Here is a 27,029-nt window from a genome sequence, read left to right as displayed (position 1 = left end):
ATCTGTTTCATGAAAATATTGGTATGGGGCCGGTGAGTGGGGACAGCATGCTTCCTTTCCTTGTTAGTCTCTATCTTGCTCTCTCTCCCTTTCCTCCCGCCGCCCCCCATCTCTGAGATCTTCAACTAGCCAGAAGGAAAGTTGGTGCAAGGGCAGGGGCAGAAGGTAGTGATTTCAGGTTCAAGAGTTAACAACACACTAGTCCGGAAATCTGGGGAATGAGATGACAGAAGCTTTCATAGTTTATGAAAACCAAACAAACAAAACAACCTGAGAATCACGTCCCTGGAATTGTGTCTCCTGGAATGTGTCAGGACGAATGGAGCAGGACCTTGACTGGGATGCAGCATAGTATTCACAGGGGTCTGAGCACCCCGCTGAAGCCTCTTGGCTGGCCTTTCAGAGCAAACACAGTTATTTGCTCTGCTTTTCACCTAGCACTGCTTGGCAGAATCTCCACAGCCCCATTGCTAGAAATTGGGTTTCTTACTGCTGCCATGGAATCAAACTCCATTCACTTCCTTCTTCACACTCCCTCTCTCTGCCCTTGGCCAAATGTTACCTGTTGTTTCACAAAGTGACCTTTTCTTTCTTGCACCCCATTAGCAGCTCTTTCACTCCCACTCACTGGCTGAAGTCCTCATCGCTATCAGAGGTCTGTGCACAAGGGCCAGGTCTGCAGCCTAGCTCACAAGAACTTTGTTAACACGTCAACATTTTTCTCTCCATGTCCTCTCTCGAGTATTGTCCGTGTCTGCAGTATTAACCCTGGGACAGAAAAGTCAGAAATCTATCAGACCCCTCCCTGTAAGTCCTCTTTCTCCTTGGAACAGAAAGAGCTTTTAAACGTGACTTCCTGGGTTTTTTGATTTGCTGGTGGGTGGATCTGGACTGGGCATCCCGTCTGCACATCTGGCAGGGGCGCCTTCCAGATTTTCCTCATGACTCAGGATCAGTTTCTGACTGCTGGGCGGGGCAAAGACTCCTGAAGTTGCTGAGAGGCACCTCCCCCTGTGAGCAGAGCTTGGTACAGCCCGAATAGTTTTCAGGTTAAGAAAGCCAGAATCTTTGTTCAGCCGCACTGACTGAACAGACTTATTGGGGTTACCTGGCTAAGAGCAGCGGCGGCGGCAGCAGCAGCGGCAGCAAGGCTCCTGGGATAACTCAGGTGACTAGAGAGGGATATTCATAAACTTAGCTTAGAGTTTTATTTACTGGGTAGCTTCGCCTCTAAGAGAGGTGAAGAAACTTCAACTTTATACTTAATCAAACTCCGCAGCTATAATTTTATGGTTTGTCTGGACTATTCATGTGTGCAGAATTAATAGCAGTTTGGAAACTTAAATAGAATGGAATTTGGGGTTGGTTATTTTGGGGTGATTGCGGTTGTGTGGCAATGAAATTTTTCTGGGGATCTCTGGTCAGTTTTGTGTCTGTGTGTGCACGCTCGTGCATGCGTGTTTGCTTTCTGCTACCTGAAAAATCTAGTAAGCGGGGACAAATGTGCGAGGGTGGGGGTGTGAGGGGAAGAAAGTGACTGTCAGGGCTTCGTTCTAGCTTCTGCTGATCCACAGCTGTGGGTAAATTATTGAAATACAGGCAAAATTTTGGAGCCACCCTGTGTGCAAAAAGCCTGGGAGCCCTGACCATGGGGTGCACAGCCTGTGCACTGTTGTACAAGAGGAGCGGCAGCCGAGACTGTCTTCACTCCCTGTCTGCACAGCCGGGGGCCCTCCTTGACCCGGTGACAGGTTGATCTTGGCTATTCCGTTTTCAGCCCCTGGCCTGGTTTTGTTCCCCTCTGATTCTAGCTTTGGTTTAAACTTTGTTCGCAGTTGGGGTTTCGTCCCTCACCTCCACCCTGACGACCCTGTTCTAGGGACCACTTGACCCGAGTGGGCTGCGGGGCTGGTGGCTGTTTCAGAAAAAGAAAACAGTGCATTGTAATTGAAACAATTGGTTCTAAGGGTGTGTTGAATCTGAGGATTCAACAAATTCTGCCGTCCTGACAGTCACTTCTGGCTTCAGAATAAAGCATCCTGGCTTGTATTAATGTTTTATTGAAATTCGACGAATGCCTCATTTGCTGATCTTTGTTGTAAAATTAAGGACACTTTATAGTCTGAAGGAATAAACAAAAAGTTCTTTGGGGACTGCTTATCAACTCTCATTTCTCTGGCAGTTTGTGTGCGTGTGTGCACTCGTGCACGTGTGTGTGTGCGCGCGCGTGTGTGTGAATACTTTGGATTTGAATAGCATTCTTTTTTTGTCCTTACAGTCCCTAGCAGTCTAGGGAAAAGCCTAAACACGTATGTGGCCAGGAATAGGTTAAAAAGTAGGCTTTCCATATCCTTGGGAGTTTTCGGTTTTTAAATTAAAAGCAGAAAAAGCCCCTTTGTGACCCCCAAATAGTATTTCTTTGATTAGGCTTGATTTGAAATCATCTCACCTTCTGACAGTTTGCGATTCAAAAACAAAACTCTTAAGGGAGTTCTTGTGAGAAGACGACAATGGGAGTTTTCAAAAGCAATGTCTTGCTCGAGCTTGTGTGTTTGCGTGCTTCCCCCCACCCCACCTTCTTTTAAAAATTGGGGTGAAAAGAGTCAGGAGGTCCCAGTTTTAGTGCCGGCTCTGTCACTAACTATGTAACCCTGAGCAAGTCCCTTCACCTTACAGGAAAAAAAAGAAAAAAGAAAAATAAGTTGTGCTGAGTGTATCTAAGAGTTCTTCCAGCATAACATTCTATGAAAATCAGAATTAGATTTTTGAAAGGCTGTAAAATTAGACTTATAGGATGGGCTTATTCAGCCAAGAGGGCAAGTCTGCCAAACAGGAGAGGTGGAATAGGGAGCAGAAGAGAATGGCGGAGGGGCCATTTTATATTGTACTTTTCAATGTCGGTGTGTGTCTTATTTAAAGCATGTGCTCAAATTTCCTCAGTTTCCACTAAGGACGGAAAAAGGATTTAACTTGCTAAGAATGAGCATTTCCTAATACTACTGCCCTATGTTAGCCTTACCCCTAACAATTAAAAAATTTTTTCATATACTTAATTTCCTTAGATTCTCCCAATAACACCCTGAGGTGGTCAGGGCAGCCACCATATTCCCACTGTGCTTATGGGGAGACTGAGGAATGGACATGTTATGTACAGTAAATGGTGGCATTTGAGATTTGATATTGAATCTCCTGAATACCTGTGATCTCTTTATGATTTTGAATTGCTTTTTATTTTTTGATATAGTTCTTCAACAATGGAATTAAAGGAAATTGTGTACTCTTCTTCTCTTTGAATTTCTTTGAACAGCATCTTATATCTGGGCAGAGTAAGTGTGTCCTATATAAACCAGTGGGCTGGATCAGAGGACCTTTACGGTCCCTTTCAGAACCCAGAATATCTAGCCAACAATTTCAATCTAAATAACCCTGGTAGATGTGTGGCCATATATGTGAGCTATGACTCTGCCTGTATAGATATGGAAAGCACTATTCTCTGTGTAACATGTGGATGCTGAATTTTTATTACTTCTTCTTATACAATCTCCATTTCTCTCACCACACCATCAGCAGCTGTGGGGATAAGGGGTGCTCATTGTGGGCACCTGCTTCATGCCAGGACAGAGGAAACTGAGAGTATTCAGTTTGTCTGCATACTTTTCATTGCTTTTATCTCTGATTTTTGCTCCAAGAACAGAACAAGGAGGAAACTGGGGAATACAAGAAACTAGCCAAGGGACAATGTCCCCAAAACTATGCTGTCTTCCCCTCTCTCCCTCACTTCCTCTCCCACTTACCCAAATCCAAAGTGGTTTGTGAACCATAAGAATGGATTTCCTTTCTTAGATTTTTTTTTTTTTTTTAGAGCAAAATCTGGTTTCTACTCTAAGGTTGACCCATAGGTAAAGAAGCAAGAGATTTGGCTCTAAGAGTTTGCCTAGCTGCCCCAAGCTTTCCAGTCCAGTGAGTAGCAGAAGCTCCCTCTTCTAACCACGGCCGTATATTCTACATGGCAGGCTCCTTCAACTTCCCTTGGCAATTTCTAAGTTTCTACACTCTGGGCCTTCCCCTGTCCCTTGCCTTGGTAGACACGGTCTTCCTCATAGTTTTTCTTTAGGCAGTGGGTCCAAATTCAGACAATACTGCCTAAGACCATTATTTCAGTGCTAAACCCCATGCTCTGCCTCACCCAACCACCCATGCCTCTAGCCCTCAGGCCACAGAGTCCCTCTTCTTGAATGCTCACATTCCCTTTGTTAGCTAGAGGCTCTCTTTGGTTTATACTCAAAGCCCTAGCTTTTATTTTGTCTGCTAACTTTCCTAATATGTGGTCTTTAACTTTAAGGCTCTCCCCTCCCTGTCACCATCAGGTGCAGTAGGACAGCAAGGAAGGAGTGCTCCCTTCTCCATAATCCTTCGCTCCCACTGGGCAAGTTGTTTGCGACAGACCCAACTTACAAATTTCTGGGTTTTCAAAAGTTTTCTGAAGGTTAACTAACAAACCCTTGGATGTAAAGGGTTCGGATTCTCCTATGATCATCAACCATGAAAATAAGGAACCTTTTCAATATCCACCATGGCAATAAATTCTAGGCAGAATGCCTCAAAGTTGGATATCGTGTTTGCTCTGGAGAGTTTCCTCATTTGAACTAAAAAATCCTTTCTTTAAGAAGGCAGTGACCAGAAGAGGCAGTGTTGTGTGATGGAAAGCTCCACACCAACTCTGGCATTACAGAGACCTGGGTTCGAGTCAGCTCTGCCAGTTTCTAGCTGCCACTTCTTTGAGATACAAAATGAAGGGCAGATTTCTGCAGATACTAAATGAAGGGCACAGGTAATACCTACTAAACATGGCTTCTTTAACGGCAACATGAACTAAAATGTAAAATGCACATTTCAAACAATAAGCTGCCATACAAACATTAATTCTCTTCATAAGACATTTATCTGTTCAACAGTGGTATGGAAACAACAAACATTGTTCATCTCCTGAAAAATGATTGTGTGCCCAGCTCTGGGCTGGGCAATGAGAGGACTTCAGGGTATATCTTGCATTTATGGAGCACTTTCTACTTATTCAAAACTATTTTTACACTAGCTATCTCATTATGTACAGCCACGGTGTAATGAGGGCAAGGTAACCTTGCCCTCCTGATGAGAAAATTGAGGCACAAAGAGACCAAGGTCAAATAGCAAATGGGACACAGTCCTCCTGTTAACTAGTCAGAAATGGGGGTCACATCTACTGTGCAAGTCTGACAGGACTTGGAACTACAATTGTACTCTAAGGAAAGTTCAGGTTCATAGCCTGCTGTTCCTTATTCACTGTGTGCCCCCAAAATGTAGGCATCCCCACCCAAAAGGCATTCTATCCAGGTTTGACCTATTCATACCAGCTATACATTCTGCTTCTGAAAGAGTCTACTGGGATCATATTGGTTTTTAAAATCCAACCCAATTTTCTTTTCAGTTGATGTTGCCTCTGTCTGTAGACAGGTTCTCCTTATAACAGGGATTCCCTTTGCAGGCTCTTGCTTGCCTCTCCATTTGAGTGAGTAGCAAGGGAGACTTACGGGGGCAGACGGCTTTCCCAAGGACAGGAAATACCTATTTATCCATAATATTCAGGGACTCGGAGGTTCTGACAAACTAAATATTCTAATAGCTTCAGACTATTCCACATTTACAGTCTCCAGCCTCTGGTAATCCACCAAACCTTCTAGGGGAAGCTAGAGGCACAGTAGTGTTTTATAAGTTTGAGCACACATGAAAATTGGGGTCCATTTGTAGCAGGCTCCAGAAAGGAGCCTGGGCAAACATTCATGTTGGCTCTCATACTGCTTAACTGAAAATTATTACTGATACCATCCATGCCTTCAAATACAATGAAATACACCTTAATATTTAAAACATGTGAACAGACTTAAATCTGATGATGGAAGGTACTTCGGTATTTTGCAGTGTTCCACAGCCCTCAATTTGAAAAGCAATTGTCAAAAAATAAGGCTATGGAAAAAATGTGGTTATTTTCAGCTTCTTATTCCTTGGAATTCGGAGAAAGGGTAAGTTCGTTGTACATATATTGCAAATAACATTGCAAAAAAATTAAATTAAAATGTTTTATTTAAAATTTTTATTTATTATTAGCATATTAATTCTTACAAATCGTGATATTTCTTTATGCCCTTTGCCCGACCTATCCCTCCCCAAACCTCCTCCCTCTTCCTCACCCCACCTCTGTCAAGGAATGAAGGTAAGAAAGAAAAGGCTAAAACAATAAGTTGAACTTTCAGAAGGAGAGAATAAATTAAAAATTTTTATGGTTTTCAAGTGGCGAGAATTCTTTACCAGTGAGGCATTTCAATGTGATACTAAAAGGACATGAAATGAGCTAATATAGAGGTATGATTAATATTACACTTTTTATAAAATAGTGACTGCCTCAAAGATATGCCACACAGGTACTCTTTAAAGTGCTAATGTAACCAATTTTTTTTTTTTGCTTTTTTCCTGCAAATTTCATCTGTTTTTTAGCATACACTCTGAACCTTAGTCAGTTTTTTTGTTTCAACCCTCCCGTGATAATAGAGTATAGACAGTTATCCATGCAATACATATTTTGAAATAGTTGATGCCATGTAAATTTCACAACCCTCTTCTTATTTACTACTGAATGTCAAGAGAGGATCATTAAAGTCATTACAAATCTATCTTTGTGAATCAAGCAAAGATATCGAAAACCCTATTATCACCCCAAAGCTATTTAAAATCAAATTTGTCTTTCAAATTATCTTCATAAGAAACAGTTGTTAAGGGCGTTTAAGTGAGCGGCACTCTGATAGACTTTGCCAGAAGAACCACTATATTAATTCATTAATTGTGTTTCACCACGTAAGGGTTTTTGTTGTTGTTGTTGTTTGTTTTTTTAAAAGAAAAGAAAGCAACAGTGTATTGCCATAGGATAAGAATCTATAGTCTACCAAATTAGTATAATTGAATTTTGGAGTCTGCCTTTTATCACAAGCAAATAATTGTACATTAGACTTTGAAGAAGAAAGACTGTACAATCTTTCTATCTTTCCTTGTCTTTGGAGGCCATCTGCGGAGCTCTGTTTCTTGCAGTAGCCTACCTGCCCAGTAACAAAAAATGCAAAGCTCTTTAAATGATAAAAAGGAAGGAATTGTGTAAAAGGACTTGTTAGAATTGAAAGAGGGATGCTTCACCCCTACTGCACAAAGTGTACGGCTCTCCAGGGCACCAACTTAAAGCGATTTTTCCCTCTATTTTCAAATTTAGAATTGTACTTTGCTTTTAACTGCTCCCTGCTAGTGTAAATGGAAGATCGTCCTTTAAATTATAATGACTCAGATTTAACTAGCAATCTTCATGTTTATTTCCTATTTTTCCAATGAGATTGTGAAGGCCCATATTGCCCCATTTGGCAGATAAAGAAACTGAGCACCCGAAATGATTAGGTACCTTACCCAAGGCCCCATACTGTTAGTTGCAGAGCCTGAATTCTTCTTTCTGTGAAAATGGTGACTTTTTCCTTAAAGCCAAATTCGACCTGCCTCTGGGGAGAAGTCACTGGGATGACTGCTGTTTGTCTGCCTAATCTCAGGTAATCCTTGAATGACCTGAGAACTTCTTCCTCAAAAGACAACAATTTTTCTCATTCTAGGCATAGTTTGTCACTATGGGTCCTCCTCTTAAGCTCTTCAAAAACCAGAAGTACCAGGAACTGAAGCAGGAATGCATCAAAGATAGCAGACTTTTCTGTGACCCAACCTTTCTCCCTGAGAATGATTCTCTTTTCTACAACCGACTGCTTCCAGGGAAGGTGATTTGGAAACGTCCCCAGGTAACTTTCTGTTTTCCACTTTGTCTCTTTCTTGACCTCCTTCATCATAGCTCTACGTGACCCACTACTTCACATACACAGCCTACCATGTAGACGAATTTAGGAGTCAACTAACTTCCTTCCTTCCTTTCTTCCTTTGTTTCTTTCTACAGCTTTATTGAGGTATAATTGACAAATAACAAATTGTATATATTTTTGGTGTACGACGTGATGTATACATTGAGAAATGATTACCACAATCAAGCTAATTAGCTTATCCATCACCTCACATAAAGACTTTATTTATTTTTTAAATTTAGTTTTATATTTTTATTTATTAAGAATATTCATGAGGTACAAAGCTAATTGTCAACCCTCAAGCCGAGACAACTTTAAAATGGGAAGTTTCATGGATCTGCGCTCCTGGCTCTAGCTTGAGAAGTCCTGAATAATGTTCAAATTTTTGGATGTAGTAATTTAAAAAGAACAACAAAAATAGGAGATATATCATGCTTATTTTCTTTTGGTAGTTCATTCGAGTAAATATGGCAACTCAAAAAATAACTCTTCTCTTGTCTCTTTACTGAGTTACCTAGCATAGCAACTTAAAGATAAACTCAGACCAGTGGGGGGAAAACTCTTTATACAATAAACACAAATGAAATGAACTCTACGGGGAGGAGATAGATCTTGCCTTGGTGGAGAAAGGCTTCTTTGCTGCTCTTTGGATACCATCACTTGTATCGTCCCACAATTGGCCAAGTGGCATCCAAGTAGAATTGCAGCTTTTTCACCAGCTGTTAATAGTAACTTTTAATGGTTGTTATGGTTCTCTGAGGAACATCTGTATGTCGTGTCTCTAAAACAAGTCTCAGGACCCCTTCACAAGTGGGAACTGAATATGTAAAACAATAGGATAATGCAGACTGGGGAATAAATAGCAGCCTTGTCATATCTACAGGGTATAATTGGATAGAAGGATATTCTACCTGGGCTCCTTCTCAAGGTAGGTGACCGGGTGTATAGGCCACAGAGGACTGTTATGAAATGCAAGTTCTTGGGCCTTTACCAAATCCTGAATGAGGTACCTTTCTGTGCACTGGTATGAAACCACCTCAGTTACCAAATCAAAGTTTGCCTTCTTCAATGAGCAAGCTATCACTTTTCTGTTGCAATTTCTACAGCTAAACTCCTAAATGGAGTTCCAAGAGCTACTTCAGTTTATTCAGGTTGCCACCAGGTGGTGCCAAGATACACTGGTTACATCAAGATTCTTGTTTTCAACGCAACTCAGAGGACATACCTTAGTTTTTGCCCATAAAGAATGACAGCTGTGGGAAGTATGAGACTTGGAGAAGTTCTCTCCATCAGAAGGAAGATTGCATTTCACCTGCCTTTCTGTGCCTCTAGTTGTTGACATCCTTGCAAATCACTTTGCTGCCCTGCAATAAAAATTTGGGAAACATGAACAGAATTCACTAACCACTAATTGGGTATGCAGAGAGGTAAGACTCTTTTTTCTGTTTTTCTTTTGCAAAAATGCATGGAGAAAATAGGGACAGGCTGTCTGGGAGCCAGTCTTATGAACAGATGGTGATGCGGGGCATCACTCTTTTCTGATGCTCGATTATGAAGGAAAGGACATCAGTAAGGCAGAAGTAGCCAAGAAGGAAGCAGGCAATTGAGAGAGGTTTATTGGGTGGTTGTCTGTTTAAAATAGGACAAACTTGAACATATTTATAGGTGAAGGAGTAGACAATAAAGAAGAGCTTGAAAACACAGGAAAGAGAAGGAATGAATGATGGGGGTGAGGTCCTAGAGGAGGTGGGAGGAGATCTGGCAGGCAGCAAAATTGCAAGCCAACATGAAGCCATTCCCCAGATGTGAACCAAGCAAACAGTGCTTCCTGTACTGGCCTGTCTTTAGACACATCCTTTCTCCTCAATTTTGGCTCAGTACTTTGTCATTTGCCTTCATCATCTAAATTCTGTGGATTGAATCCTAGATGGATTAGCAGGGAAGGAAAAAAAAAAAAGTAATAACCCTGACAATAGTCCACTTTGCCTGTGAGGCACGTGATATCCCTTCTAGGGTGAGGGAAGGTCGGAGAGAGGGTGAGCAACAGGGATGGGTGAAAAAAGGAATCAACATTTATGGCATGCCTGCTCTGGGGCAGATACTGTGTTTGGAATTTTCTATTCATTATTTCATTTAATCTTTATTTACCATGGCTTAGCAAGGTAGGTATGTTAAAAATTACTTTGACTTAATTCTTTTTTTCCTGGTTTAAAATATAGCTAGCTATTATACCCATTTGATTGATGAGGAAACTGGGTCTCGGAGAAAAGGTAAGGATTTGCTCAGGGTCAGACTGCTAAGAAGCTGGAATTTGAGTCCAAATTTGACTCCAAAGCCAACATGCGTATTTACTCTACCATGCTGTCACGTCAGGGAGACAGAGTTGTTTGTGTCTCCTCTTTCTACCAAAATAGGTAGCTTCCCTCCAGTCAGTTCTCACATTCCTCCTCCTTGTGTTGATGCTGTACTTCCATTGTTCCATACTCTCCCTTTTGAGAACATAGTGTGAGTTTAGTTTTATTAAGCCCAAAGGGAGAGTCACTCAAGAAACATTCACTGAGCACCTACTTTATGCCAGCCTCTGTGCAAGATACAGACACGGCTCATGGGGAGGCACTCCCATTTTAGTTGGGGAGATGGATATTGAGCTATCAAAGAGTTAAATAATAAGTTAATGACGGATATATGAAATGCTATTTTCAGGCATACAGACAGTAAATCATGTAAGATTTTCAAAGAAGGGGAGATCATCATAGATTGGAATGGTTGAGGAAGGGGCCTCTTGTGGGGAGTAGGAGAAACAACAAGGTTCTGGACCACCATCTGAGCCTCCTCAAAAAGCTGTGGATTCCTTTCCAGCCAGAGTGGAGGCCAAGACTGTGGTCAAGAACCACGTCAAAGTTCTCTGGCCTCCCATCAGGAAAGCCGAGAGACAGCACTGGGCCTCTCTGAATTGGCTCAGAAAGACCAGATGGGTCGTTGGCCTCCCCCCTCCGCTCACTGGCAGGGTTGAGAGCCTGGTTTGCAGGGAAACTTACAGACATCTTGTCCCTTGGCATGCTACATAGCCTCACACTCAACCAGGGCATTTTCTGAAGTCTCCAAAATGGAAGCAGCTTGATTAACCTGGTACTTTCTGTATCTTTCCTCTCCCATGTTGAAAGCTCTGCCTTCATGAGCCTCCATACCTATAAACACCACTGATAGTTGAACAAACTGACTCCAGTCAGCCCCCACAATCCTGCGGCGTGACTGGGTTCCCCTTCTTCCCATTTGCCACTTCCTTGCTGTGTTTTAAGGAGCTTCTTTAGATAGACAGGGATTATGAAATTGTTTTGCAATTGTTCAATGCCAGATGATCTGCCCATACTTTCCAAAGGACAGTTCTCCTCAACTCCTCCAGTGAATGGTCCAGTGGCCCCGGCTCTTGTCCTAGCTTTCTGGGTACACAGGTGTACTGCCTGAGACCATGTGCTCCTGGATTTTCCTGTCCTCCAGGGGCCTCAACATACAAACTCTTGATGAATTATAAGAGCTGAGATATACTGAGTTACAGTGTGATCATAAGACTGCAGGTAGGATTTCTAGGCTGAAATCTGCCTGCCAAATTCCTACAGAAAAATCTCTTCTCCAGCTCCCTCCAGCCACTCTCCCCTCCTACCCGCTCTGGCTTTTTTCCTGACTGACTCATATCCACCTACAATAGTCAGACACATCTAATCCCCGACTAAAATGGAGCAAGGCCTCATGGGAATCTGCACAGCCAGCTGTGGGGGAAGAAAGGGCACCTGCACAGGATCTTCTGTCAGCTATCCTAATTGAGCCTCTACTACCATTGCCCTTGCCTAGTCTTTCTCTGGGGAATATCCTTCCCTGGAGCCTTTTCACCACGTTGTCTGGGTGGGATGGGAGGGTGATCAGGGTCTGGAATAAAACGTTGGTAGTAGGGATGGAAGGGAATGGCTGAATATACAGGCTTGAGTGAAATGGTAAAGGGAGAAACCTTTTTCTCTTTTTGCTAATACAAATTTTCAACTACCAGCCAAATGTGACACCTCTGTACAGTAGTTTTGGCATGGATTGTTCATGAATTTCCTTTTCTTCTAAGAGACCATGTCCCCCCACCCGAACAGTTCTAAGTGTTTTCCACTGTTTATACAATTGAAGAGAGTTGAATAGGCCCACACTCTTTCTCTTCCACTGTTCTATTTATTTTAAATTCTGCATTTCAAAAACTTGTACAGCTTTTTTGAATTACAATTTATATACCACAAAATCACCTATTTGAAGTGTGCAATGCAATTGTTTTAGTAAATTTACAGAGTTGTGCAAACATCAGCACAATTGAGTTTTAGGAGAGGTGCATCACCCCAGTAAGAACTTTTGTGCACATTGGCAGTGAGTAATCCTTCTACCCCATCCACCCCCCGCCACAGGCAACAAATAATCTACTTTCAGTTTCTATCCAGATTTGCCTGTTCTGGATATTTCACTTAGAATGGAATCATCAAAGTAACTGGCTTCTTCTGCTTAGCATGATGTTTTCAAGGGTCATTCATGTTGCACCATGTATCAGTTTGTTCCTTCAGTTGAACAGTATTCCATTGCATAGATATATAAATTCTTCCCAGTAAAGCAGTTCTGGATCTGTACCTGCAGTCTCCTAGCAGAAGTTTGAAGGTTCAAGTACGAAAATAATTATGTAGTGGCTTGGTTGTCTAGGTCAGAAGTAAAAGTTGGGCTTAAGATCTTATTCCCAGGCTCCATACTGAGTTTTCCTTGAAAGGGTTAGGAAGGAAGAAAATGTTTTACTGATAAGATCTTCATGCAGAATTAAAACTCCCCAGTAGGTAAAGTGGACTCCTTGAGAAGCTGGTTACAACACTGGTCTCTGAGCCCAGGTCCACCTATAAATGCTCCATCTGGAAGTGGTTTGATTTTCTAAGGATAAGATCATGGCTACTTGAACTAGCTCACAAAGCCCTCAAGACCTGAATGGCAGTTCTGTGCAAATTAGCCTCTGAACCTTCTGAGACTACTTAGACCCTGGACTGAGTGACAATGTACCTAGTGCAGGGCTGGCCTCACTTGTAGGTGTTTATGCCCCTACCCCCCACCCCACCCCCCAGTACTGCTAGATTGCACGTAGCACTTCTATAAGTGCTTCCACTCTTCTGGCTGCCGGTTTTCTGGACAGCCTTTCATTTTACTGTGGTTCCTGAGGTTTACCCTAGACCTCAATGTTTATTGTCAGCAAATTTCACCTGTGGAAAAAAAAAAGTGCTAAAGATTTGGATGTGGTAGGTACAAAGGGTGCCGCATAGAGTGACTTGTTCAGGGCTATAGGCCTTGTAATTGTATGTCCCCTTCTCTGCAGAGATATCTTGGAAGGAGGATGAGGTGAGGACAGTGAGAGGTCCCTCAGCACACAGCTAAGAGAACATACTTCCTAGAGAAGCTGCTTTGCTTACAGAAGATTTTGGCTCGGAGGTGGGGTCGTGCAGGGATCATTCCAGCTTTACTCTCGGTGCTCAACTTCTTAGCTGTGTGTGTTTCCCCCTAAGAAAAATTATTTTGCCTTGACAAACAGCCCAGTTCAAGGATCACTTCAACTGTGCCAACACAGCTGGGAGCCATTAGGGGCTCAGCATCTCCCCCCCGCTTCCAAGCCACCCAAATATTGTGAATATGTGAGCTGTGACCTCTTCCCCAACTCTACTCCTACCACTCCAGCACAGCTCAGGCTGAAATGTCCCATCTGTACTCTGCATCTCGGCTTTGAGTTACAGAAAAATTTCTCCAGCCTTACTTCCTTAACCCCAAGAGGAAGATATCCAGTGTGTCCAAAACTAGGGGAAAAGTCAATAAACAGCCATTTTATTGTTTTCAAATTTACCATTAAAAAATCCATTTGGCCGTTAGATTTACATTGGCTCATTATTCTTTATCCTTTCTAACTCCTTGGTTGCTTTCTAGTCTTTTAATGCCCCACTTCCTTTAAGAGGTAGAAGATATGGCTTAAAAAAGATTTGTCTCCCATGTTTCACATCATGGTGTTTACATATAACAAGAGATTGATTCATATTTAGTGGATTGAATTGAGGAGATTAATGCCTTTTGGTGACATTTAGCCTGGAATCAGAAGCTAAGAGATAATTTAAGTAAGTCTTACCCCCAAATGGAGAGTTTTTAGGTGAGTATTAAATAAAGAGACATAAAACACTGGGAGAGATGACTGAAAGAGGTGGCATCTCTGTCCTTGGGGAGCTGCACAATATTACCCTTTATGGGGTAGCCATTCATAAGCCTAAAGGCAAAAGGATGGACGGCTGAGGTCTTGAGGTTTCTTCTCTAACTACATGTAGTTCTGAAGAATCAAAAACGTTAGGCCTTGGTCTTCTACTAACTAGCTTGATGACCACTGATCCTCTTTCCTCATCTGTAAAACAAACAGCTTGATGAGATAGTCTCCAAAATTCTTTCCAGTCTTGACATTCTATAACTTTTAACTTATCGTGTTTTAAAATCCATTATTAAATAGCCATCATGTATGAAGACTAGTGAAGTAAAACTAGGGAATGGGCCAGTTTATAAGTGAAAATGGAAAATGAGGGTTTTTTGGCTTAAATTTTTATTCTTCCATTGTTGCACATAGCTATAAATATACATAAATATGTGTTATACATACATACATACATGTACATGCATAAACACACATGTGATATATTACAGCCACATCCAGTTTAGTCCTACAGGAGAATAATTACCCAGTTACTCAATTTGAATTTTGTTTATATGTCTTTTTGCTCATTTTATGTCTTGAATAGAAGTTGGCATGCCAAATGTATTGGCTGAGCCTAGATCCCTGCTGTAAAATGAAGTCTTGTAGAAATTTAAGACACTGTAATGTAACTCCAACCACTAATAACTCTACATAAAACCAGAAAATAATTGTCCTTACTAATTTAAAAACACACTTTTTAATAAATCAGTATTCTCTTTATTGTTTTTCCATGCTAAGAAACTATGATATGTATCACCTAGGTCCAAGAAATCATTGTATAACTTTACATCTTGCGCCAAATAAAATGATAACACCTGATCTAGGAAGGAAAAACTGTCCTCAGTTTCATCTTAGAAAAGGCAACGAAAATATGAGAAAAGAAAGAATACCGGGGTCTAACTCACCCAACGCACTTATTCTATGTTCAATAAGTAAAAAGAATGGGCAGTTCACAACCCATAAGAATAATTTATTAAAATCGAGGTGTTATCCTAAGACAAAAAGTAGTGATGAGACACCAGACATGCATCCAAAAAAATAGACCGGAAAATCCAAAGCTGACAACCCATCTAACCATCTCCTTTTGGCAGAGGGATGCCCAATTAATCTTCAGTTTGGACTTGTCCCTGCCCGGAATGCCTATTTCTTTCCAGTGTTATTTTGGCTTTTAAAGAATATATGGAATGCTTCATTCTGTAGACCAGACCCTTCATCAAGGAGAATTATGTCCATTATAAAAAAGAGGTTTGAGGACCAGAAAAATATAGCTGTCTCGATTTAATAATTTTTTAAAGGATATATGTCTAGATTTTCTTTCCATCTGAGACTAGGATTTATTTCTGCTGGGTAAGCAGAATGTCAAGGTACCGGCAAACGGCCTTCTCCACGAAGCTTTCTCCATCTACTCAAGATTTCATTGGTATTTCCTGCCTTTGAACTCTGCAAGTTCTGATACTCTGAGTCACTCTGAGTCTTCGATTATACGGTGTCGTGTATACTGCTATGCCTTTGCCTGTGCCTGTCTCTCTACCTGCTATACCTCCATACTCCTTCCTTATATAACTGCTGAACTCTAGTCAACTCAAGCATTACTGGGGAACCTATTCTATTGCCGGGGGGATCCTTGGGGATCCTTCCTCTAGGCACTGATTGTACTTTGAAAATACCTCCACTGTTTCCTTATCACACTGTGTTGTAATTGTATTATTTGTGTCTCATTTTCCTACTCATAGCAGGAATGGTGCAGCTTATGATATGTTGAGAGAAGACACCCACATATACCCCAAACAAATATTATCCCCACTCTTCACCCAGATCCCCTCAAACATCCACTGTGGGAAGAGCATCCATTGAAGTGTTCCTGTGAATGGTCTATTACCACCTGCTATTAATGCTGCTGTCATCTATATTCATCCAAAGATGTGGATAAATCTGGTTGCTACGGAGACCCCTGTTGCCTTTACTTTATGTTAGAAAAGGGTTTCCTATGAGATCTCCTAACTCATTTTCCTAGAGACAGAGATGCATTAATGTTCACCTCAATCAGACCTTGTTTCTTAAAAGCAATTCACCCTTCCAGGCACAGGTGCTTCAGAAAATCCCATCATGACAAAATAGAATCAGAATTTGACATGTTAATCCCTAGTTCTCCTCTTTCAAAATTCACTGCTGGGGTGAAAACACTTCCAAACCCCAATGATAGCTATATCTACGGGTCCTCCACCAGCACATGTCGTCCTATCTCATTGCATCCCCTCCTTCCATTTTGCCTGCCACTTCTGCACATGACCTTTTTCCTATGGTTAGATGATCTACTGCTTTGTGTTTTTCCTCACAATCCACTCAACCTTCTTTTTGTCTCATTTATGGAAATCCTAGTCATCTTTCAACCCTAATCCCATCTCCTCTATGAAGGCTGTCCTGCCTAGCTGAGCTCATAGTGACTCTTGGAAAACTCTTCCCAGACTCTTAGATAACCAATATTGTATCCACAGGACATCTGTGATGATCCCCGTCTGATCGTGGGCAACATCAGCAACCACCAGCTGATCCAGGGAAGACTGGGGCACAAGCCGATGGTCTCTGCATTTTCCTGTTTGGCTGTTAAGGAGTCTCACTGGACAAAGGTATTTTCCCTCCTGTGGGACCTCATTCAATTTCCACCTTCTTGTCTTATTTAATAACTTTAGGAAAAGTCAGCTCTAAACATTCTTAGATTGTTACATTTCCCAAAGGCAGAGGTATTAACTATGTGACTTCCCTCCATTTAATTATTTTTTTCCCACTTTCTTTTTTTTTTCTTCCAAATTTTATTTTATTTTGTCAATATACAATGTGGTTGATTATTGTGGCCCATTACCAAAACCTTCCTTCCTCTTCCCTCTCCCCGCTCCCTCCCAACAATGTCCTTTCTGTTTGCTTGTCGTATCAACTTCAAGGAGTTGTAATTGTTGTGTCTTCTTCCCCCCCCCATTTTTTGTGTATTTATTTATTTATTTTTAGCTCCCCAAAATAAGTGAGAACATGTGATATTTCTCTTTCTGTGCCTGACTTGTTTCACTTAATATAATTCTCTCTAGGTCCATCCATTTTGTTGCAAATGGCAGTATTTCATTCTTTTTTATAGCTGAGTAGTATTCCATTGTGTAGATATACCACAATTTCTTTATCCACTCATCTGATGATGGATATTTGGGCTGGTTCCAACTCTTAGCTATTGTAAATAGTGCTGCAATGAACGTTGGAGAACAGGTATACCTTTGACTTGATGATTTCCATTCCTCTGGGTATATTCCCAGCAGTGGGATAGCTGGTTCATTTCATTATTAAGAATTTTCACAAACACAGAAAAGCTGAAAAAATTTTACATTGAACACCTGTATAACTATCTAGATTCTACCATTAACATTTTAGTCTACTTGCTTTGTCACATATACTAGTTGATCTATTATTGTCATTTGTGGTGCTTCAACTCAGTATCTCTGCATACTTGTGTTCTTTGTACCTACTGAGGTGTAAAGCCAGTAGGGGCCAGGAAGTCATAACACCTACATCAACAACAGAAAAGATGATGAGAAAGATGGAAATAGATCCTTGAAAAAGTTCTAATAAATTATTAATAGTACAAAAATTCCTTTGGTATTCAGGTAGAGTCCAAGGCAACAAAGTGTTAACTTGTTTTGGGACTGAGATAGAGCATTTTCCTCTAAAAATAATTTCAGAATATTAATGTGTAATTGTTATATAGAGAAGAGAATTTCCTAAACCTAATTTTATTCAAGGTGTGAATAAAATCTATATTCTATAAAATCTACATGAAATCTCTAGAATGGACATTTAAAAATAAATTATAGTAGGCCTTGTGTTTTGATTGGTTTTGCTTTTTAAAATGCCTTCTGTGTTTAAACATTCAAACATGAATGCATAATCTCATTTCTCAGCATCTCATTTGTAGATTATCTGTGGGAGATACTTAACCCATGACTGTCCAGCCACCTTGTGTATTTCTGTGTGCATTCAGCACAGGCATGGTAATATCCTTAGCAAAACTGAAGTGGGGAAGAAGTTGTTGACAAAATGCCCTACCTAGGAGTTTCCAATCTAGACCCAAAGCAGGTGTAATTGGTGTGCTCCCTGTTGTCATAAGGGTTTGCCAGGAGTTCACTGTAATCTCAATATCTGGATGTAGTCTGGCTAATAACAACTTACTAAATGTTCCAACCGTTCCAGACAATTCCCAACCATAAGGAACAGGAATGGGATCCTCGAAAACCAGATAAATATGCTGGGATATTTCACTTCCGTTTCTGGCATTTTGGAGAATGGATCGAGGTGGTGATTGATGACTTGCTGCCCACCATCAATGGAGACCTGGTCTTCTCCTTCTCCACCTCCATGAATGAGTTTTGGAATGCTCTACTGGAAAAAGCTTATGCAAAGTAAGGAGGGGGTTGACTAGTCTGTGGTCAGGGTACATAAGAAAAGGAAACCCAGACTTGTCTTTGGGAGCTCATTCTCTTCCAGCCCAGACCTGGAGTTTAAATTGGGTAGGATCTCAGTCAGATCCAAGGTATTGCTTTGGGCCTGGGACTGGACCTCAGAAATCCTAGGTGAGGGAGAAATCAGGTATCCTGGTTTCCATTTAAACTCTTACCCACTCTTATGTACCCTTTCCTGCTGCTAATCTGAAGATCACATGGCATTATCACCTCACTTTTTCCTTGTCTAATATCTACCTGTAGGAAGAAATTTTAGCATGAACTGTCCTTGATCAACATAACCTACACCTAGTAATCTCTGATGATAATCTCAAAATATCTCTCATTTCATGTCTAGAGAAAAGACAGCCAATAAAGGCTGGGCAAAGACTGTTCTAATTCTTGGGAACATGACATCTTTGATCTGGAAACAAAGATAACCTTGCATATATTCCCACAGGCTGCTAGGCTGTTATGAGGCTCTGGATGGTTTGACTATCACTGATATCATCGTGGACTTCACGGGCACATTGGCTGAAACTGTTGACATGCAAAAGGGAAGATACACTGAACTTGTTGAGGAAAAGTACAAGCTGTTTGGAGAACTGTACAAAACATTTACCAAAGGAGGCCTGATCTGCTGTTCCATTGAGGTTTGTATTCACCCAAAACAACCACTCTATGCTCACTCCTGGCAGAAGAGACTACAGAATTTAGTAGGGAACATTGCCCTTAACCTGGAGATCTGTGAAAAGCCGTTAATGGAACTTGGAAAGCTAACATATGCATTGGGCCCTAGTGCAGATGTTGAGGAACTTTACTTTTTAATTTTTTTGTACCATTTATCCCATTGGGGGATGATGCACCATTTGAACTGGTATAAATAGCATGTGCTATGTTATTCCTCCTGTCTCTGCTCCTGTACGTTGAGGTTATAGCTCAAGGAATGAACCTGCCCCGCTTGATTTTACCCCAGTTCATATCAATGTACTACAGTGTGTAGTTTGCATCGGAATTGCTTAAGTGAGTTGTAATATTACATTCTTCATTTCCTTTCCTTCACTTGCCTTTGTGTCAAATTGTGTCAGGATCAACTTTCCATCTGCATAGGGAGGACTAGCTTTAACCATACTGAGGTAACTAATCAAGGGAAATGGGCCCTTATGTATCTTTCTTTGCTTTCAGTCTCCCAGTCAGGAGGAACAAGAAGTTGAAACTGATTGGGGTCTCCTGAAAGGGCACACCTACACCATGACTGATATTCGAAAGATTCGTCTTGGAGAGAGGCTTGTGGAAGTTTTCAGTGCTGAGAAGCTGTATATGGTTCGCCTGAGGAACCCCTTGGGAAGACAGGAATGGAGTGGCCCCTGGAGTGAAATGTGAGTGGCATTCTGCTCTCACTGCTCTAGCTCCAAAGCACTGTAGTTCTCCCAAACCCATTCCTCCAGACTATTAGTGGGCTCTCAATGCTCAGTGGCATCTGTGGGCTCTTGCTAGGTAGGAGGTCGACAACCCAGCCAGAGGTGAGATAAAGCAGGCCCGATCCTCATGCATTCTGTCCCTTTGGCACCCTGCTTACTACAAAAAGTCAATGGCAAACATAACAGCTTATTCTTTTATTCTTTATTTGCCTTTAGTTCTGAAGAGTGGCAGCAACTGACTGTAACAGATCGCAAGAACCTGGGGCTTGTTATGTCTGATGATGGAGAGTTTTGGTGAGACATTTTCTGCACTAAGGGAACTGGGGCTTCTGCATGGAACCACGGGGGAAGTATTGAGTACCATCTTCATTTCTTTCTTGCACTCCTTGCATTCAGGATGAGCCTGGAGGACTTTTGCCGTAACTTTCACAAATTGAGTGTCTGCCGCAATGTGAACAACCCTGTTTTTGGACGCAAGGAGCTGGAATCAGTGCTGGGATGCTGGACCGTGGATGATGATCCTCTGATGAATCGCTCAGGAGGCTGCTATAACAATCGTGATACCTTTCTGCAGAATCCCCAGGTTCGAGTCAATTAGTTTTCTTTGCCTCCAAGTTATCCTTTAGGAATCCAGGTCTCACCTTGGTCCTCTCTGGAGTATTTCCTTAGCATTAAATCTTCCATTTGCAGCTATTGTGTAATATTCATCAACTAGGATCCCTAAGGATTGGCTTGGATGCTTGTGAAACACAGCAGACTGTGTCTCTTTGCAGAGATGTACCTTGGCAACATTATCAAATCTGAGTCACGTCCTCTGGCTACTTCTCTCCTGGCCATATTGCTTGGTATGCTCTTGGACAATCCCCGCATCCTTGTGAGGATCCCACATTGGAGGGAGAGGATCTGCTCCCAGATGCTGTCTCAATTCTTCCTCGTTTCTCATTAGTGTCCAAGTGTCCAACTGTTCTCTTGGGTGCACATTTACTATATGTGTCCTCTTTCTCATGCAGGTGGCTCTTCTGAACCCATAACTATGCCTCCCTTTACTAAACCAGGTGATTTTTTTCTAGGATTTGAATCACTACCCTGTCAATTGACTCCATCTCATCTATCTCCCATTAAAATGCTATTCCAGGTGATACATTAGGGGTCAAAATTTTTTACTTTGGAGGCACACTCCAAAATAAAAAATCGAAACATCCAAAGCCAGGATGCATAACAACCTGGATGGCTTTATCCCCAAATGTGCTGATGACTTAAACCTTAGGAGACAAGAATTCTGACTATATTGCTGCCTCACTGCCCACAGGTGTGTCTTTTCTTTACATGGACCTCATGGGACAGGTATTTTGGAGGGTACCAGGGCTGGTGGGCTGATTTACCTAACTCATGCTTCTCTCCCACCCCTTCTATCTTGTCTCTAATGAAAAGAAAGCTCCTATTACTTCTCCCCACCCCCACCCCATTTTCAACCCTGGAGATGTTTTAAGTAGTAGATACAAGTATCAGATGGGGAAATAGCTTCGCCGTATGTATATGCACAAGATAGACCTTTGGGAGCCCTGGTTCTGCGTCTTTTTGCAGAAAAACAACGTTCTATTTCTTTTTCTAAAAGGAGGGAGGGAGAGAGGGAGAGAGGTAGACAGAGAAACAAAGAGACAAAGGCAGAGACAGAGACACAGGGAAAAATCTGATGCCTTTTAGTTTTACATTCCAATAGTACCATGATTCCCCAGATGATGTTTGGAAAGTCTTTGGCACAGGCCGGTAGCTTCCCTTAAGTGGTGATAGCAAAGCATCCATTTTCCAAGGAATTGAATCCAGCTCTTCCACAAGCCACATGTCTGGGCTGGCAATAGGAGGCTAGCTCAGGGCAATGCTGCAGTGTCAGGTTGAGTCAAATAAGAGTGCTTTCTGTATTTATGGATTCTGGAAGTTTTCTGTAGACAGCTTTTAAAAACAAGAGGACAATAATAATAATAATAATAAACGACAACTTACCAGGAACTTATTAAAACAAAGCCTTTTTGGCATCAAAGGCCTAAGAATTAGGTTGTCCTTCAACACATGCTGAATGCCATAGGGAGAAGCAAATGTTACAATCAACACTTAGCAAGTCAGTGAATTATCCACGGCTTCATTGTCTGGTCAATAGCAAAGCCCAGAAAATAACCTATGGCTCTGCTTCCATGTAGTTTTCTTCCCTGAAATTGAAGCTGGTTTATCTGAAGTGGGAGTGCTAATTCAGCTCTTTGGTGGCCTCTTTCCTTTAGTATATCTTCACTGTGCCTGAGGATGGGCACAAGGTCATCATGTCACTGCAGCAGAAGGACCTGCGCACTTACCGCCGAATGGGAAGACCTGACAATTACATCATTGGCTTTGAGCTCTTCAAGGTAAGAATAGGCATTTGAAGCAGAGAGAATAAAGACAAGCAGCGTCAAAATTAGGATGGTTTAGGGTTAGGGGAATTATGAAAGGCCCTGAGATAAAGAAGACACAGGACCTAGGATCTTCAACACAAAAACTATGATGGGAGCAGAATGGAATATTTTGTCCTATTTTATTTCCAGGTGGAGATGAACCGCAAATTCCGCCTTCACCACCTCTACATTCAGGAGCGTGCTGGGACTTCCACCTATATTGACACCCGCACGGTGTTTCTGAGCAAGTACCTGAAGAAGGGCAACTATGTGCTTGTCCCAACCATGTTCCAGCATGGCCGCACCAGTGAGTTTCTCCTGAGAATCTTCTCTGAAGTGCCTGTCCAGCTCAGGTTCGTGTCCTTGGCAAGCCCTCCAAATTCCTATTTTCTGCTTTGCCTCCAGTCCTAACTCCCTTGACTTGTCTCCCGCTATGCACACACTCGATGGGACAACTCATTGAAGTGAGACTTAACTATCTGAAATGACGGCGGTAGACATGTTTCCCACAGTGGAGCTATGAGAAATTCTCCAGTGGAGGTCTGAGCCTCAGCTCTGAGCTGTTACTTGAGGGGAACAGCCCTATGGCCTAAGCTTTTCCACTTACATTTTATCTTCTGTTCTCTGGCCGACTCTCTTCTCTTAAACAGCTGGTGCTCTTCACTGTTCCTCTATTATGTTCAGAGTGCTGGGTCACCAAAGCTACCTTTTCACCCCAGTTCTGCCTACTCTGATCTTTATCTGCTAGTGCTTAAAGCAAGAGGAAAGAAAAACATATTCATAGTATGTCAGCCATATCTGAGGAGGAATGGGCTAGGTCACCCAGCGTCTCATGGTTTTTAGCAACAATGTCTGCTTTGGCAGGCCTATCTCATCAAAGAATGTGCATCATCAGAGGATATATCTTCCTTTCAATGTTCTAGGGAACTGACTCTGGACATGCCCAAGATGTCCTGCTGGAACCTGGCTCGTGGCTACCCAAAGGTAGTTACTCAGATCACCGTTCACAGCGCCGAGGGCCTGGAGAAGAAGTATGCCAATGAAAGTAAGAACTGCGGGGGTGTCTGGGAAAGCAAAATTCAGTTTCATTCATTGCATACGTGGTAAGAAAAGATGGTCATATATCATTCTCTCTAATGGTATTTTCAGTTTAGAGAAGTCAGGATGGATGTCAGTCATGGCAGAGACTAGGATGTAAACTTCTTTGGGGCAAGACTTACATAATGCTCACTTTTATATTCCTGTATAAAATTCAGGAAAGGACAGGGAAGTAGGAACAAAAGGGCTGAGTCCTAGGTCATTCTGGTGCTTGGGTTTTATGCTGAAAGTCCTAGAATTGACTTAGTGAGATAGCTTCTTGCCTGTCTAGAAAGGGAACTTTAATTACTGCATTAAAGACAAATGTCACTTTGTTCCAGCTGTAAACCCGTATTTGGTCATCAAGTGTGGAAAGGAGGAAGTCCGCTCCCCTGTCCAGAAGAATACTGTTCATGCCATTTTTGACACCCAGGCCATTTTCTACAGAAGGACCACTGACATTCCTATTATAATACAGGTAAGAATGTGAACAGGGGCCCCCAGGGTGGTTCACATTCTGTATCAGATACTAAATTTTCGCAAGTGCCTTAGGATACAGAGCAAGGGTTATGCTGGGGCGTTTTGTTTGTTTGTTTGTTTATTTGTTTTGTACTCAAAACCACCTCCCACCAAGAGTGGATGCTGACTTCCTTATTAATCTTCATCCTTAATCTCCTCTTCTCCATTTATGTCATTGTGGGCAGAAGCCCACATGCTTATAATATACATGTTAACACAAGTACTTTAAAATCCAATGCTAGGTCAGGATGAACCACTGCAATCTGGCAGTTTTTCTGACTTAATACTTCTGACCAGCTGCCCTTAGGTAACCATGCCACAGGTCAAGGAGATCCCGAGCTCTGCTTTCTGGCTTTTCATCTATATTCTTTGAAATATCCTCCCTTCAGCCAAAGGGCTATCAGGGAAAGGACAGAATGGTTCCTTGGTTTTAGGACAGACCTTTCCAAGCTCAGTATTAGTATGTAGATGTCACTGGGCAAAGGCCAGTCTCACAGAGTGTTGCTCACCTTCACTCTCTTGACTTATTTCTTCAGGTCTGGAACAGCCGAAAATTCTGTGATCAGTTCTTGGGGCAGGTCATTCTGGATGCTGACCCCAGTGACTGCCGTGACGTGAAGTCTCTGTACCTGCGTAACAAGGGTGGTCCAACTGCCAAAGTTAAGCAAGGCCACATCAGCTTCAAGGTTATTTCCAGTGATGATCTCACTGAGCTCTAAATCTCCAGTCCCAGAGAATCCTGACAGAGCTTTCCATCCTTTTGTTTCCTGTCAGCGCCAGGTCTTAGCTAAGACTCACAATCTTTTGAAAGAAAGAAATTCACAATAATTAACTTTTCCTTTCTTCTGATAAGTTCCCCATACCTCCCGATCCAAGTAGCATCAGTAGCTACATAACATATATACCTCCAGCAGCTGGACAGGGGGAGGTGACAGTCCTATCTGGAGATCATAGGCATGTTTGCCAAGAAAAGATCTCTGGGGTTTCCGGGGGTGAGATTCAAGCAGGACAATAACAAGAACCTGGACACCCTACAGATGTCTTTGCTGTTTTCAGTTGCCCAACATATCTCCCCTGTAGGGCATGTTGAGGAAGGAGGAGGGGTGATCAAGGCCAAGCCGGTCTAGCCTGACATCCCCAGCTCCTGACTGAACACTACAGACTTCCCATCAGCATTCCACCCAGCAGCCAGAGCTGGCTTTAAGTTCCCAGCCCTTACTGCCAATATTGCCAACAGCACCACCACCTCCGGAAAGTGTAGTCCTGCCCTAACCCAAGTCACCCCCCTAAGTAAGTTTTACCTTCATGTTGAGGAAGCTTCCTAGGTGCTTAATCAAGAACTGGAGTTCAATGAGGCCTAGACAATTGGAAAGGCCTGAGCTTCAGCTCAATGGAAGCCAGCTGTGTGCCACAAGAGGGAAAAGTGGACAAAGCTGCAGTGGGAGACAAAGCCTCGGTCCCCCACCCATCCACACACACCTACACTCACACACGCGCACATGGGCGCGCACGAACTACCGTTCAGGCAGTCAGTGGGCAAGAGGAAGGAAGAGTAAGTACCACACACACTGAAAGGATGAGAGAATACATCCAGGTGTAGCACAGCCAGTTTGGGGCCCCTGACTGCAATGTGAAACCTCTTGCTGCTGCTAGGTTTACAAACAAGCCCGTTGTCCTGTGCCTCCTAGTATCATTGGTACTGAAGACCCCATCTGGGAGCTTGAGACTTCAGATCCCAGCCCAGGCTCCTCAGCCTTTTCCCTCAGTTGGGAAGCTTCACTCCCCGGGGGTGTTTGTTTGCCCTCTTGTTTTTCAGTACTTCTACAGAATTTTCTCTACAGTCAGTCATTATAAAATGTTCTTCCCTCCTTCTTCATCTATTAACATTCAACCCCTCCTTCAAGGCCCAGCATTAATGCCACCTCCTCCATGAAGCCTTCCCTAATCCTACCCCAAACCCCCACCTCCAACAATATTTCAATGCTTCTGCAATGAGGAAAAAGTAACATAGTTGTAGTACTTAGTCTAGTCCAGCACGCGTTCATTTAAAAAAATTTTTTGTAGTATTTTTAGCTTGCTAGTTTCCTACCATGTTTTCTAGTCCGTGTAACTTCTGCGATGCCTTCACCACACTGCCTTACATAAATCAAATCACAATAAAGTTCATATTCAATAAATTGGCCAGTCTTGAGTTGACTTGATGGTACAGGAGAGATGGCAAGGGTGGCCATCTGTTGGGACTTGTTTCAAAGCCACTGGAGGTGGGGGTGGGAGTACTTCATTAAACCTGAGCCCAGGTACAAGTCTGATGTATTCAGAGGCCTTGGCTGTACTCTAATGGTGCAGTTCTTTGTCCAGGTGGTGGGGTGGTTGGGAGAATGAAGAGGGGCCCTCTTTTATTCTATATGTAAGGGAAGTTGGGGTTACTTGATTTTGAAACCCCTCTGGGATTGGACTTAAGGCCAAAGGTACAGTGGCCAGATCTTTCTAGGGCAAACCTCCCAGCAGAAGAAAACACCAACTCCTCTCTCCCAGCATCTCCTTTAAAGCCAAATAAATGTGAAGATGTCATTCCTTTGTTACACACTCAATTGCCATCTGCCCATCCTAGAGTCGGATGTGGAGGGAGCTCTCATTTTTCCTCGAGCCCTGCCTCCTGACATGAAAAGATGCCGAGCCAGAAGAGGGGTCTCCAAGACAGTAGCTCATTAGAACAGTTCTCAAGTATAGCCCTCACTCTCCGTCCCTGCAATACTAGCCCAGAGCACACTAGAGATTTATATATTGCAGATTTTTGTTGGAAATAAAGTTATCTCCTACAGATAATGTAATCGTACCATATGGTCACCAGATGGCACTATGATATTACAATTAAGCTCAAAGAAGCTGCCACTTAAAAAAAAAAAAAAAAA

At 42.3% G+C, this 27,029-nt stretch overlaps 1 protein-coding gene across 1 annotated transcript; it reads left to right on the top strand.

Annotated features, from left to right (window-relative positions):
• Positions 1-1,079: 1,079 nt before the first annotated feature.
• On the top strand, positions 1,080-26,248 carry CAPN6 (calpain 6). The gene is made up of 13 exons (XM_063083829.1): positions 1,080-1,168; positions 7,680-7,859; positions 16,695-16,826; positions 18,430-18,638; positions 19,138-19,330; positions 19,863-20,056; positions 20,315-20,392; positions 20,495-20,681; positions 22,372-22,494; positions 22,672-22,874; positions 23,445-23,566; positions 23,940-24,076; positions 24,654-26,248. Exons 2-13 carry the CDS (start codon positions 7,695-7,697, stop codon positions 24,834-24,836), a joined length of 1,926 nt encoding a protein of 641 aa, XP_062939899.1. The 5' UTR covers positions 1,080-1,168; positions 7,680-7,694; the 3' UTR covers positions 24,837-26,248.
• Positions 26,249-27,029: the final 781 nt, after the last annotated feature.

The sequence above is a fragment of the Cynocephalus volans genome, chromosome X (assembly GCF_027409185.1).
Source record: "Cynocephalus volans isolate mCynVol1 chromosome X, mCynVol1.pri, whole genome shotgun sequence".
Taxonomy (NCBI): domain Eukaryota; kingdom Metazoa; phylum Chordata; class Mammalia; order Dermoptera; family Cynocephalidae; genus Cynocephalus; species Cynocephalus volans.
The sequence above is the reverse complement of the archived record's forward strand: the minus strand, read 5'-3'. Positions and strand labels throughout refer to the sequence as shown.

What these genes read in the sequence shown, in the direction of transcription:
- CAPN6 (XM_063083829.1), top strand. Translation starts at nt 7,695, where the DNA reads ATGGGTCCTCCTCTTAAGCTCTTCAAAAACCAGAAGTACCAGGAACTG. An exon ending in TGATCTGCTGTTCCATTGAG is followed by an intron (nt 19,331 to 19,862) that starts GTTTGTATTCAC and finishes CTTTGCTTTCAG; the next exon opens with TCTCCCAGTCAGGAGGAACA. An exon ending in GAAGTGCCTGTCCAGCTCAG is followed by an intron (nt 22,875 to 23,444) that starts GTTCGTGTCCTT and finishes TCAATGTTCTAG; the next exon opens with GGAACTGACTCTGGACATGC.